The following is a 15,486-nucleotide window of genomic DNA, read 5'->3' on the forward strand; positions in this document are numbered from 1 at the left end:
ATAAACAACTAGACCATGCCATTAGCTGGTGTCCAAATTCTATGTAAAAATTGATGCAATAGTCAATTCTGAATCAAAATTAAGAATCTAGGACTTATTGATAAAGTACAATGGATGAGACAATAAGTGAATGATCAATCACACTTGAATTCTTGTGTTAGACCAGATCAAGATATCAATCTTCAGAAAGGAGTTAAGAACGGTAATATAGATCTGAAAGGTGGTCTTGGAGAAAAGGTTCATGCCCATAACGTGGGTAGCTTGTAAACTATGAAACACAGCCTTCCTGTTCACATTGGTGGACCAACAGAGCTTTATTTGAGCTGGAATCTTCCGATCTTTGTATTAGACTTCAGCAGCAATAAAGGTAATGAAACAAGCAGCAACTGCATTGAAAGAGAAGTCATCAATCAGAAGCAGCAGTAGTAAATTAGATACACCAACAAAAACAACCACAGCAGTGGAAGCCATTTGATAAGTGAAGAAAACAAAAATAGGAAATAAGAAGTGGTGAAAAGCAACGATTTTAGGTACCATGACATATTATCATACTAGTAGGGTAAGGGAGAACTTTTGCATTTAATTGCATAATGGTTTTTAGTTTGTACGACATATGTAAATTGTGTGCATTCTATTATAATAAAATGTGCGTTGACTATAGACAATATATATACTTTAATTTATATGCTAAACCGAAAAATAAAATGCAATATAATTGCAAAAACCATGTGGTAAGGTCTAAGTATCTATATCAGTCATCGGAGAAAAAATACGTATTGGCAGTATTGATGCCGCATTGGTCGTTTTGGCCACTTTTTTAGCCATTTTGGTTTTGGACTATTTTAATTACTTAACTTATAAAGAATGATATGAAACATAGAAAAATCTTAGAAGTTGAGGAAAATAAAGGTAAGAAAAAATTTAAATGACTTATGTAAGATAATAACAATATAATACAAAGAGTGAAGATACTAATAACAATGTCAAATTTTGGATGCATTCAGTAAATACCTATGTTCATAGATGGTAAGAAGCCTTTTGCAGATGAGGTTAACAATCACCTTTGAAAAAGAGATGAGCATCTGGTGGTTAAAAGATAAAGCTAAAAAGGTGGAGTAAAGAAAAAAAAGAATAACAACAAAAACGAAGAGAAAAATAGTAAGGAAACATGAAATGTAGTGGGCAAAAACGAGATCAATAATTGATGTCTCAAGTTGTATTCAGGTTAGATGCAACTTATGTTGTGTTCTACATTTCGTCTGCATAAAAGTAAAATAATTAAAGTTTTGTGTTTACGATCAATACAGGATCGATACAACCAATATTGAGTTGAGACTAAGGAAAACTAGTTTCGGCTCTACTTTTGGATCAATAAGGTCTGATACTGATATGTATTGGTCTCCACTGATACTTCGGACCATGATTATGCTATTCTTCTCAACATATAGGTAGTGCTGCCATTTTCATGGCAAAGGAGGAAAGTGAGAGATAGTGTGTGAGGGAGGAGATGAGATGGAGAGGGGGACAGGCTTGCGTGGCTATTGACAAGCGAGAGAGGGAGAGAGAGAGACAACACAGTTGAGGGTACGGTTTTGAGATAGGGGAAGATCAAACAGTCCTTTTCTCTTCTCTTATGAGTTTCTCAATTGACAAAGAGGACTTGCAATAGCGATTTTCCATGAGGATAGGTAGGGCTGGTGGTTGACGATGTTGAGTTTGAGTGGAGCCCGCAATTTATTTTCTTTGGGTCTTCATAGTTGACGACAATTTTAATATCAACCAAGGTTTTAAAGGACTGTAGGTGGTAGATGGGCGTACAAGGGATCATGTAGTGCCGTGGCGCTCGACGGATGCCTAGGCGGGCACCCAGCTTCAAGACGGTTAATAAATAAACAAATAAAAGAAATAATTGTTAGAGAAAATGTTAAATTAATACCTACAATCTAAACAATATACTAATGTATTCTTGTTAAGAACTATAGTAAGCTATTCAAATCTACTAATTCATCAACATGTACAATAATTTTGGATTTGAAAATCAATCTACATATTGAAATATGATATGAGATGCTAAGATGATCACCTAGACGTGACTAAGGCGGAGCCTAGTTATACTTTATTTAAGATGGAAGCCTATGCATTATGGCGGAAGTTTTTTAAAACAATGATATCAACATATTTCCAGCATGATCACCGAGGTGACATCTGTTCTGGAAAGCATCAGGAGCATCGAAAACATTATAAAGGAGCAAAGGGTATATGACCAAAAGGAGAAAGGGTATATGACCAAAAGGATAGCCATACGGACTGAATAAGTGAGACAAATGACTCGGTAAGGGAACTTTTTGTGCATGTAATATTTCTCTACAGGGCTGCTGCATGGTATATTCCTTTATAGGTTGGTGGCGTTTCTACTTAGGAAATATTGGAGTCCTAATTGAAACATCAGAGCTCAAGTAAGTTATCAGTTAGGATTCAATTGGAAACCCTAATCAAGTTGGAATTCCTTAATTGATTGCTTATTACTGGGTGCCACAAGGTCCACAACCACAAGTGCTAGTTCCGAGACTTGGGGAACACAATTACAAACCAAATATGCTCCTTAAGTGGCCAATTTTCTTCCCCTCGAAACCCTTTTGTAACTCAAAGTTAACCAAAATTCCTTATCTACCTAAGACTATGTTGAAAACCCCATATCTAGGCTAGCACCAATGAAATGAAAGTTGGCTGGCTCAAATAACTAAATCAACCAAAACTGAATTAATTCGAGCCCATAGAGCCAAAATTATTGTAAATTGAGACTAAAGAACCAAACTGGTGTTTAATTGAGTCAGAATGAAAAAAATGGGTCCACTGGAGCTTGATGAGTGATGACCACATCAATTCCCTTAGGTTAGGGAAAATGTTGAACCCGGTGTTCAGAATTGTGAGCTGTGAAACATGTCAATTGACTGAAATCACCATCGTCAGCATAAGGTATTGCTCCATTTGATATCAAGTACATACTGTCAAATCATCTGGTCGTCTCTAGCAGTTATCATCTTTACTAATAACAGCAAACTGATGCCCGATTGTGTCACAAGGTATTAACTTGGAACTTTCTTAAATTTGATTATCTACAACCTCTTTGTATATGTAGATAGGAAATTGTGGGTTTTCAAATGCCCGTATATGCGCTTCACAAAGTCAGTTCCCGTTACTACTATTCTCAGCATAAAGTCTTAGATCAAACAAGGTAGTAAAAAAATGTAATGTTTCTACAGCAGTTGCGTTTGACACGCTTTTTTTTTAGCTAAGAGCAATGCAATATTGTCAGCTAATGTTGGTATTTTATGACTTTTCTTTTGAAGCTATTTTAATTTTAATGTAAGCACTTAAACAGATACCAAATTAAAATATAAATTATAATTCAAAAATTTCAAAATACAATTCAGCAAATTAAATAATTCAAAAAAAATCAAAATATAATTTCAGCAAATATTTAATCTCAATTTCAGCATATTAAATAATTCAGCAAATATTTAATCTCAATTTCAGCAAGTTAAATAATTCAGCAAACATTTAATCACAATTTCAGCGAATTAAATAATTCAGCAAATATACAATTTTAGTAAATTTGGTAAAGAATAATTTGGATTTTGGAGAGCTATTATGTGGGAAAAAAGATCAGTAAAGAGAAGAAAAAGATGAAAAGATTAGAGAGAAGAAAATCAAAAGAAAAAAAGAAGTTTCTTCTTGACTTTCACCAGAAAGAAGAAGAGATTAGAGAGAGAGAGTGAAAGAAAACTAAAAAAAAGTGAAAATTATGGTGCAGTGAAAGAGAAGAAGAAAAAGAGAAGAAAAAGAGAGTAAAAAAAATTAAAAAACTGAGAGAAAAAAATTTAATAAAATTAAAAAATTATATACCAGAGTTCGTCGAAGTTCATTGGAGTTTGTTGGAGCTAGATCTCTCCGTTAGAAAGAGTGAGAGAGTGAGATGAAAATGTGAAAGGAGTGAGAGAGAGAGTGAGAAGAAAAGAGTAAAGAGTGTAATTTTAGATCCATAATGGATCTAGCCCGATTTAACCAAAACTAGCCAATCCGATGAACCTTGGTTGTGATTGTATCCTCATTATAATTGTCACGTGCAACCTAATGGACGATGGTACATGCATATTGGAACCAACGATGGCCGTGCCGACCACTGGTTGGCATGGGCAATGGCGATAGGCGACAGTAACGACGATCGGCAATGGGTAGCTCAACGACGAGGTTGACGGTGAGCAGCGGAACTATTAGGAGTGGTGTCGTGCGGCACTCCTCGTGCCATGTGCTAGTATGCCGCCCGTGTCGGTCAGCAGGGCCATTCATGATCAGAACTATGTTACTTGACTTCATTTTGATAATATGAAACTAGCTCATCAACTTCCATGTAGATGAAAAATCATTTGATAAGAATGTGATCGGAATAATTAGGTTTTTTTTAAGTGATTAGTCCTGAAAAGACGATTTTCATGTTGTCTGATATTTGACTTGGCAAAAAGTTGTAGTCATTGAGAGTAGGAAATACATTGTTGCAGGGGAATTGGAAAGAGGCGTCATATTGGTGGACCCTAAAAATAGCTTGGTGTTGAAGTAGACTTACAGAATAGTGCTGAATCTACTAGACACTACCACTACAAGTATTGTTGTCCTATGTGTTACTAAGCACAATTTAGTGAAATCATGGAATCCTCTATCCAAAGTTTTGAGAGATTATAGGCAGTAGATAGGCAGACAAGGGCTTACCTAACACTATAGTAAGAGGATACCTACGATGATGCCTAAAAGTCAAGGTGGTTCAAAAATAAGCATATAGAAGTAATAATATGAAAACAATGGTTCTATCTGCAATGCGCCTTACAAATGGTTTTGGGGCAATTATGCTCACAGGAATATCTTGTAATATTTATTTTACTGGTGTTGGTATCCTAATGCACTAACTCACATGCTCAGAGAAAATCTGTAGTTATTGTTCTTTCGAGTTTATAGTAGCTCTTAGATATAAGAATAACAAGAGACAAGTGCCAAGGGAAGAAAAGAACTTAGTTTGATCTGACTTTGGTTGGAGAAATAAATTTGTCTTGTCAGATTGGATGGCTACACTCTTTCAACATTTTTGATAAAAGTATGTAAAGTAATTCTTCAACTAGAATAAGAAAAGAAAATTATGTAATAAGCCAGGATTGTCAATTAAAATAGTGTTACAATTCTGTTATCACTTTACTAGGGACATTAACAATTATGTTTAAATGAAGTGCCGTATGATTTGCTGGAAAGATTACATGTGATAATCCTTGTCAAGATGCTGTAAGATAACTAGGAAGTAGATAGTCTTGCCCAAAAGTAAAAGTCTCTCATGAATCACTTTAAATTAGTGGCATGACGCTTTCAGATCTAATAGTTTCAACATAGCTTCACTATAGTGTTGATAGTGAAGACAGATTGGATATGGATTGCATAGTGGCAAATCCATATATCACATCCACTTCCATTCTGAACTATGATTATGTTGACTGGAAAAATTGGTAAAGCATATATTCTGAAGCCCTGAACACAAATATGGGCATGGGCTGGATTCACGAATATCCATATTTATTTTCTTTGAATGTTGATTCAAATAATTAATGCAGAAAAAAAACAAATGATATCATGAGATTCTAGTACTGCTAGTAATCTACTCTTTCATGAGAGGGTGCATGGCTACATACTGGTAGTTTTTACATTCATGAGGATTACAATGCATCTTGTTCCTTGCGACATAGTAATTTTCAAAGCAGCTTATAGAACCCCTATATGTAAGCATGTTGTTTTCAAACTTCAAGGTGGATCACTGGAGTCTTCATTTGAGTAAGACGAACAAAATCTAGGTCCGAGCTTCTTTTGTTCAAAGAGGAATGACAACAATCTCCTATATTTAGATTCTGCAGATGTTAGCCTTAATTTAATCAGTGGCCTTATACCCTTTTTTTCTGGTATATAGTCTAGTCAAACAAATTAAGCTAAGTAATGCAGATCAAGGTCAGAGAAATCACTGTTATCTTGCCTTAGTGTTCTGAAGCAGATGAGATAGCTTATTTGATATGACCCAATAACTTGTAAAAGACTGATTCTTCTTCACATGATTTCAATATTGAAATTGAGAATCCAATCAGCTATTGGTGCTTGTGTTTGTTATTTTTTTTTTAATCATAAGCTACTTTACATTTAGTGAATTTATTTAGCAGGTGTTCAGATAGTGCTTCCTGAGGATGGATTCTTGGTTAAGTCATTGGGACCTCAGCAGATGGAATTTTCTCTTTAACAATTCAGCTATATTTCTAGAATAATCCGGATTTGCCCAAATCAATCAAATAATGGAAGCAATATATGCCTACTTGGCATGCATAGTTACATAGCATTGCCTGCTTGGTGCTTAATGTCTTTGTGTACCAGATAGAGTATTCAAAATTTGGAATAGGTGAAAACAGAACATCAAAAAGATGTTCCTAGGAGATATACTTTAGGTATATAAATTTCTAAACGATGTCCTACCTTATTATACATGTTTTTTCATCATATACTTCTGTCAGAGAAGTTGATCCTATTCTAGCTTTCATCATTTTACAAATTGAAACAAGTACTGAAAGGCAAACAAAAAGAAGAATTGCCTTTCTATGTGACTTCCAAATAGCTGACCTTCTTTGTCACAACTCAAATTGATTAGAACTTTTATGCTCATGGAGCAAAGGATTATTAATGAATTATGACATATATCCTGGAGTAAACTGTCAATTTAGCAGTTCTTTTGGCTTCTTATGTTTGAACATAATAGAATGTTCACTTATCTTCCTATGTTATTCTGTTTTGAGTTTTCTGCAGGCAATTCTTTTAATTGCCGATGAAGATGGTAATTACTTGCAAGAAGCATGGGAGCATATTTTGACATGTGTTTCTCGCTTTGAACACTTGCATCTTCTCGGGGAAGGTGCTCCACCAGATGCAACATTTTTTGGAGTACAACAGACAGAACTTGATAGATCTAGACAGCCTAAGTCATCAATGCTTCCTGTTCTAAAGAAAAAGGGACCTGGTCGGAATCCAAATGCTGCTCCATCTGGCAGAAGAGGTTCCTATGATAGTGCTGGTGTTGGTGGTTATGCTTCTGGAATTGTTACCTCTGAGCAAATGAATAACTTGGTTTCCAACCTCAATCTGCTGGAACAAGTTGGAATTGCTGAAATGAACCGTGTATTTGTACGAAGTCAAAATTTGAATAGTGAGGCTATAATTGATTTTGTTAAAGCACTTTGCAAGGTGTCAATGGAAGAATTGCGGTCTGCATCTGATCCACGTGTTTTTAGTCTTACGAAGATTGTTGAGATTGCGTAAGAATAAACTTATAAGTCATAACCATGGTTATGGAGAAACATCGTTTTATTCTTTTCTAAATTGTTGAATTTTTCTGTGTAGGCATTACAACATGAATCGCATCAGGCTTGTTTGGTCAAGCATTTGGCACGTGTTGTCTGACTTTTTTGTCACCATTGGTTGTTCTGAGAACCTCTCGATTGCAATTTTTGCCATGGATTCCCTGCGGCAGTTAGCAATGAAGTTCTTGGAGCGAGAAGAACTGGCTAATTACAATTTCCAAAATGAATTTATGAAGCCTTTTGTCATTGTTATGCGCAAGAGCAGAGCTGTTGAAATTAGAGAATTGATCATTAGATGTGTCTCTCAAATGGTATTGGCTCGTGTTAGTCATGTGAAATCTGGATGGAAAAGCATGTTCATGGTATTGTCTTCTTGTCCTCACCTCTTCTTTTTTTCTAAAGGACTGTTCATATGAAGTCATGAGAACAGTTGCTTTGAAGACTATTTTCTGTTCATTTTTGTGTACCTAATCAGTTCGTACATAACATTTTTGCAGGTATTTGCAACTGCATCTTATGATGACCACAAAAATATCGTACTTTTGGCCTTCGAGATTATTGAAAAAATTTTACGGGACTACTTCCCCTACATTACTGAAACTGAAACAACTACCTTCACTGACTGTGTTAACTGTCTTATAGCATTCACCAATAGTAGGTTTAACAAGGACATCAGCCTCAATGCGATTGGCTTTCTTCGGTTCTGTGCGGCAAAGCTTGCAGAAGGTGATATTGGCTTCACTTCAAGGTCCAAAGAAAAGGTCTCTAGTAGCGGTCCATCTTCACCACACATACTGAAAGATGTTAAACAAGAGGGTTCACTGCTCATTGACAAAGATGATCATCTGCATTTTTGGTTCCCATTGTTAGCAGGTAGACAGATAACATCTGGTCTCTATACTTATGCATGGTTAGGAGCATTCTCTGATACTTGCAGCATGTTGTAGTTACATTCCTTAATGCTCCATGTAGGCTTATTACACTGAATTGGTGATGGTAATGTCCTTTTATTTGTTTTTACCTTGAAATTTTGCAGGTTTATCTGAACTTACATTTGACTTAAGACCAGAAATCAGAAAAAGTGCCTTGCAGGTTCTATTTGATACATTAAGAAATCATGGTCACCTGTTCTCATTGCCATTATGGGAAAAAGTGTTTGATTCAGTCCTCTTTCCAATATTTGACTATGTAAGGCATGCTATTGATCCATCTGGGGGATCTTTGCAAGGGCAAGGTTCTGAAAGTGATATGACTGAATTAGATCAAGATGCCTGGCTTTATGAAACATGCACACTGGCCCTCCAGCTTGTTGTTGATCTCTTTGTAAAGTTTTATGATACAGTTAATCCACTGTTGAAGAAGGTGCTCACATTGCTGACAAGTTTTATCAAGCGTCCCCATCAAAGCCTTGCTGGCATTGGAATTGCTGCATTTGTTCGTTTGATGAGCAGTGCAGGGTCAGTTTTTGCTGAGGACAAGTGGCTAGAGGTGGTTTTATCTTTGAAAGAAGCTGCTACGGCAACACTTCCTGATTTTTCATATATTTCATCTGGAGCCTATCTTGAAAATCTACAAAGAGAAAATGGGAATCCTTCTTACAGGAAAAGTACTGATGAATCTACGGCATCTGAAGATGATGATTCCGAAGGCCAGAGATCAAGGAACTTGTATTTTGCAATCAGCGATGCCAAGTGTCGAGCTGCCGTTCAACTTCTATTAATTCAGGTCCACACTTTTACCTTGCATAGAAGACTTTTTGACTTCCATTTCCTTTTGCTTTTGGTAGCAAAGTAATAATCAGATTCTTTATACTCTATAATAAAATGAATTTATCTTGTCAAAGAACTCAATCCAAGAAAATTTAATATCATAGCCAGACAGAGTTGAAGTTGAAGGCCCAGTTTTTTTTTCACGGATGCAAGAGGAGACCAGCTTGGAGCAAAGAAAAGAGGTTCAGGAATAGGAGTAGGTATTATAGGAGTAGAATTCTGTAGCACGCTTTTTATGTTTCAGGCGACATTGTTCTTGCAGTCTATTCTGTATCTGGCGATCCGTGGGACTTGTTTTCCTTGGTCTGCATGATCAAAGGCGTCATGTCTCCTGACCTGTAAACCCTATAGGTCATGTGATCTGCGGGGTTTTTACATCATTGACATTGAGATTGCAGCCAACCCCCCATCCCCTCCCAGCTATGGGAATGTGGGACTTATATAAGTTCCATTGGAAGAGGTTGCACTATGCCAGTAGGCCCACTGTATCGACAAGATGCTGGCATGGTTTGTGCCACTTGTATTCAAAATGTTATTCTCTAGTACTTCAATAACTCAAGTGGAACATGGAAGCACAAAAGAATCATTAATATTTCATTTATACTTTTCAATGTGCCACATTTCAGATATAGTTCTTTATTGCTATCCTAGTATTCGTGGGCTTTAATTAGATTTCTCCTAATTACTGTGGCTATTGGTGGGCTCATAGACAACACATCAAGATTTTAGTATGTCAAGTTTGTTCATTTTTACCATATAGTTCAAACTTCAACTACTTGCTTGTAATAAGAAATACTTAATTTATATACTGATCAGACTATCCTTGTTACAAGTTTTGTGCACAATTTTCTATGCTGAAACAAGTTTGAATACATATATTAAACAAATGATATATTTTATGACATTGTTATTTAATGCCACTGAAATTGATTAGGATATGAGCTATATTCATATGTTATTAAAAGTCTAAATCAGTATATCTTAGTATAATGGCATATTGAGGAGATATACAGTATGAACAGGGGATTCAAAGGGGTGTCTTATCCTTAACATGTTAAACATTCATTCAGATATATGTATCTGAACTCTTATAGTCATGCCGAAGGCATGTGCCATGCTGATCCTCGATTGGTATGGGGTGTGCCGACTGACATGCCCTCGGTAATCCCAATGATACGCCTTAAACACATAATATGATTGAATATATTAATTAATATATAATAGTTCAATAATAATAGAAGTTAATACCTAGGTGAATGTAAAACAGTGGGAAGGATTAAAGATCTTATTTGCAGGCACAAGAATAACACGAGAATGTTGTATTAAATATTGTCAATAATCTTCAAAACTTATCTATTGATAGTATTGTTTCTTATAATGTCTTACATAGTTTCTATGTAAATGTGGATTTTACATCTCCTATGATGTGCTATAGATATTGAACATGCATCGAAATGATCGGCATTGGCACAAGCATGCTATATGTATATATAGATTGTGAATATTGAGTATAATAAGACTATTGTGGCTTTAGTAGATGCGATTGATATGATGATAATAAACTCATCATTCTGTTAGCTCATGTTTAAGGGTGTGAACGAGCTGAGCTAGGCTCAGCTCGAGAGGTGGAAAAGCACAAGGGTTGGGTCGAGCTTGAGCTCGACAACCAAAGGGAGATCTCGCAAATGAAGTGGTTGGGGGGTGGGGGTTTGAGGACGGTGACGGATGTCAATTACTAACTATTTGAACAAATACCCTAATGAGAGAGAGATCTCACTGGTGCATCGGGGTTGAGGATAGCGATGGAGCGGCCGTTTAGGCAAGAAGCAGACTCACTCCTCGATGATATAGAGTGGCACAATGGCGTCGGCTCAATCCTCTACGAGGACCGTGCACCACATCGACATCCCAGCAATGCTCCACTCAATGTTCAGTTCCACTATTGCGTCTTCCTTTTTGTTGTCGGATTCGCCGCTGCCTCTCACATCACCATCGACAAGGGGTTGTGGAGGTGGGCAAAGAGGACGAAGGTTTGGGGAGGATTTCGATGGTGATATTTGGTTGATGGAAATTTTAGGGAGAGAATGTTTAGAGGCTAGGGTTTTTCATAACTTATACATATCATATAAATCGTTGGATCTAAGATCCAACAGTTATAAATCTAATATATATATATAATTTATTTGAGCCTAATCGAGCTAAGCTTGAGCGAGCCAGTGCTTGCTCGGCTTGGCTTATTTAGAGCTTGAGCCAAGCCTAGAAGCCTCACGAGCCCACAGAATTTTTGACAGCCTTACTCATATCCCCTAATATCCTGCTATCTATATACTCAAGTATTTTTCTCATTTGATTATAGTCATGTTGAGCTTGAGATGATCACTTTTCTTTCTTCTATCTTTGATAAATTTTGCTTTATATTTATTTACGTCTAGTCTTATGGTCTTGATCTTGGGTGAGATATATAAATTTATTTTTCTCTGTAAAAACAATACCTCTCTGAGAAAGTTTGTATAGCAGGGATGTATATTTTATCCCAATTATCACGGCCACTAGTCTTAAATAGAATCTCATCATTATCACCATCGTTATCTTCATCATTATTATCTATAGTTTTATTGTCAATTGTATCTAAACCTTCATAAGAGATCAATTGGTCATAAAAATCCAACTTGACTAGTAACTAATCATAAAATCTATCTCGCTTAGTAATTGATCACGAAAATCTAGCTCGACTAGTTAGTTGTCCTCGTTCAATACCCAAATGACCACCACTAGCTTAGCCTACGGAGATCTAACTCTTCTTCTGGCTTTAATGAGCTCGACCTAACATGAGATGGTCAAACTCTTAATCTGAGTCTTCATATTCTATCCGAGTATCTCTATGTCCATGCTGTGCTTCTCTAGCAGTTTGAGTCCCTCATACTCCAACTTCTTCAGCAATAAATCTATAAGGTCAAGGAAGATATTCTTTCTTATCAAGCAATTCTCAGCGATTTGCATTTCCTCCATTATAGGACTCCTTGTTTTGAGAAAAATCAGCATCTATGGGGTCAAAATCTTTCTTATCTCTCCCGATCTATAGTTATGCGTTGTTGATGTAACCTTATATTGCAAAAGTGTTACGAACTGGACTAATGAGGGTATTAGGTTGAGTATTTGGATTGAAGGTAGCTTTTTAATGATGGTGGAAAGAGATGAAGGTGGGATGATTATGGAGATGGGGATGCAAGTGGATAGGGGAGAGATAGGACGAGGAGGAAGAAGGGGTCGCTCATCGAAGCAGTAGGGCAACGACAGATGAGGAGGAAGGATCTAACCAAGGTCGGCTAAGGGTCGATGAGAAGGTTAGGGCACTAGGAGGAAGAGAGATGAAGAGAGGTAAGGAGAAAGAAGATTTATTTCAACATTGATCCAACTAGGGTGCACTCCACGGTATTTAGAGGCCACCCTTTTTACCCAAACAACTAAAATAAATCCCTAAAAACCAAGCATTCTTGTTGCGGCGTGTTTGAACGTACCCAAAATAGTTCGAATGCGTAAAATCCATTCTCTGTCTTTGCAAACGCGGGCAGGCGTTCGAATAGGCACATTCAAACAGGCCTAAGGCCGTTCGAACGTGCAAATCCCATTCTCTGTCTTTTTGAATGTGTATAGGCGTCCGAACGCATTCCGGCAGAAAGTTTTATTTTTCAAGCAAATTTATTCCTTTTGATACGACTTTGATCCGGCTCGTATCAAAAAGTTGTCCTGTTACAATATGCAAATATGCAAATGACTAAATTAAGAGAAATGAGCAAATAAATAATTTAAATAAAATTAAACTAGTCAAATAAAAGTCCTCTAAATAAACATATGAAACTATGTTACAATAGATGGTCACAGTGATCTAAGGATAACATATTAGTGAGGCCCAAAAAGATGGTACCAGTCATTATACCAGTTGATTGAGTTTGAAATAGCTGGAAGATGAAATTCAATCCACGATTGGAAGGCCGTGCTGAAATTGGATCTGAAAATGAAATCTGAAATCTAATATGAAGGATCAGATCTAGAAGTCGACAATGTCCGGGTCAAAATATCCGAGAGGCCAGGCTCTTAGTAGAGTTGTAGAAGTCTCGCAATGTCTTGGAAACATCGAAGGACACAGAAGGAACAAAAGAAGATACCAGATCTATGGAAAAAGACCTTAGGCTTCACACTGAGGTTCCAATTTCACACTGGAAGGGATCTTCACGAAATGGTTGGAGAAAGCTTCAAGCCGTCTTTATTTCATCAAAAATTGTCTAAACAAAATGTCTTTTAGATATTTATAGTGTCAACATAAAACCCTAAGTGAACAATGTCCCGACATGACCAATACAAGTCAAAACATACCAAATGACTAATGGGTTGGAAATTAGTCCGAGAATACTCCGAAAATACTAGAAAATAGAAAAAGACAAAGTGACTAACTAGAGGTCTTAACTAAGATAAAGTTATACTGATCTAGTGGTCTCCTTTTATATATGGAGACCATTTGTCCAGTACATGGTTAGGTCTAATGCCCTCATCAGTCAAGCGAGTGTTCTCTAAGCTGTATATCTTTGTTGTACCACTATTAATTGTTAGTTTGTACATTTATTGTATGTTCATTTTTAAGCTGTTTATCTCAAGGTAACTCCTATCATTTAATCATACATTTACTACAAAAGCGCTTATGTTAATTTGCAGATAGTGCTCTCTTCGAAGTATAGTTCAAGCCTACCAATTAATTGTTGCTTGGAAATTTCAAAAACTTATGTTATTCCCACGGTTCCAAGTTTCAGCCGATCTCAAGTGGGATCAGCCAAAACAAATCCATGGTCGAGGACAAATTGCGGCCAGATCGGCCGATACTCAGTTCGTATCGGTTTGGAATTGGCCATATTGGTCAATCCCGCCTGATATGATTAGGGGTGAAAATGGGTCAGATTAACTCTGACCCGACCTGCTATCCGACTCGATTTGGATTGGATTCGAATAAAAAAATCTTATCCGATTTGGATACGGATAGAATTTTTTTAAAAAACCCGGATACGGATTCTGATACGATCTCCCCTTAGGCTAAGGTTCGATCTCTTTCAATTCTCTGATTTGGACTAGATCTGGCACGGAACTTTGAAATAAGATCTCGAAAGATGCCGCCATCGGATTGACGTGAAATTTTGATATGTTGTAGCCCCAGAAAAGAGCTTTCCAACAAATCTAGTTTCAGGCGAATCGGATGTGTGGATCTCGAGATATAGTCCGATTAGTGGACGAAGGTCAGGGTGGTCTGCTTAGGATCCGTGGATGGAGGCACGTGATCGTAGGTAATGGTGGTTGGTGGTGGACCGGCGTTAATGGGGTGGCACCGATGAAAAGTGGAGGAAGGGTTATGGTTGATGGAAGGGTTAGGGCAAGTGTTGGATAGATTGGAAGAAGAGGGAGGAGAGGGCCGCCCCTAAGGGACTAGGGTGATTGGCTGGTCGAGAGAGGTTAGAAGCGGCATCGCCGGGGATTGAGAGAACGGGAGCGAAAAAGACAAAGGAGGCAAGGCAAAACTCAATTCTCAATACTCAATAATGACCTCTGGTTGCCATCCATATCCTTTTAGAAGCTAACTAACAACTCAAAATTAATCTTAAACAATATAATTTCGCCGACCGTGTTCGAAAGTACCTGATCGCGTTTGAACGCACCGAGTTCGCTCTTCTCTAGATTTGCGAACGCGATGCAGGCGTTCGAACGCGCCTATTTTCCACTTCTTTGGATTTGCGAACGCGATGCAGACGTTCACAGCCGTTCGAACGCACAATGCACACTCTTCACCCACGTTCACAACCCCGTTCACAACTGCGTTCGAACTCACTTCACCCGCGTTCGAACGCGACTTACAGAATACTTATTTTCATGAAAATTAAACACTAAAATAAGAAACAAAGACACTCCTAAAGTGACTTCATGCTCGAGACGACATCGGTGAAGTCCGAATCGTATCAATCCACCACGCTTCCGCAACCTTGTCCTCAAGGTTTGAAATTTGGGAAGCGATCTTTGAACTCTGACTCAAGCTCCTCCATGGTATGATCTTCTGCATTGGTTCCCCACATATCTGAAGATAGGAAATGTTGGTGCTGAAAAAGAGGCAAGCTCACTTGTGTCCGGTTGGCGCGAAAGAGCATCGGCCGCTCGATTCTCAATCCCCTTTTTGTAGACTAATTCCTAGTCATACCCACGGAGTTTCGTGACCCACCGTTGTTGGGTTGGGGTGTGCACACGTTGCTCCA

The 15,486-nt window shown here is 37.5% G+C and overlaps 1 protein-coding gene across 1 annotated transcript in view; it reads left to right on the forward strand.

The window, feature by feature from the left end:
- LOC140760772 (brefeldin A-inhibited guanine nucleotide-exchange protein 2) overlaps nt 1-15,486 on the forward strand; it is a 34,702-nt gene that overhangs the window by 12,583 nt on the left and 6,633 nt on the right. The window contains exons 7-10 of the mRNA XM_073097775.1: nt 6,880-7,385; nt 7,471-7,792; nt 7,928-8,303; nt 8,467-9,155. Of these exons, the coding sequence (XP_072953876.1) occupies nt 6,880-7,385; nt 7,471-7,792; nt 7,928-8,303; nt 8,467-9,155 (1,893 nt within the window). The remainder of the gene's footprint in view (nt 1-6,879; nt 7,386-7,470; nt 7,793-7,927; nt 8,304-8,466; nt 9,156-15,486) is intronic.

This window comes from Typha angustifolia, chromosome 6 (genome assembly GCF_048772165.1).
Source record: "Typha angustifolia cultivar Huaian chromosome 6, ASM4877216v1, whole genome shotgun sequence".
Lineage (NCBI taxonomy): Eukaryota > Viridiplantae > Streptophyta > Magnoliopsida > Poales > Typhaceae > Typha > Typha angustifolia.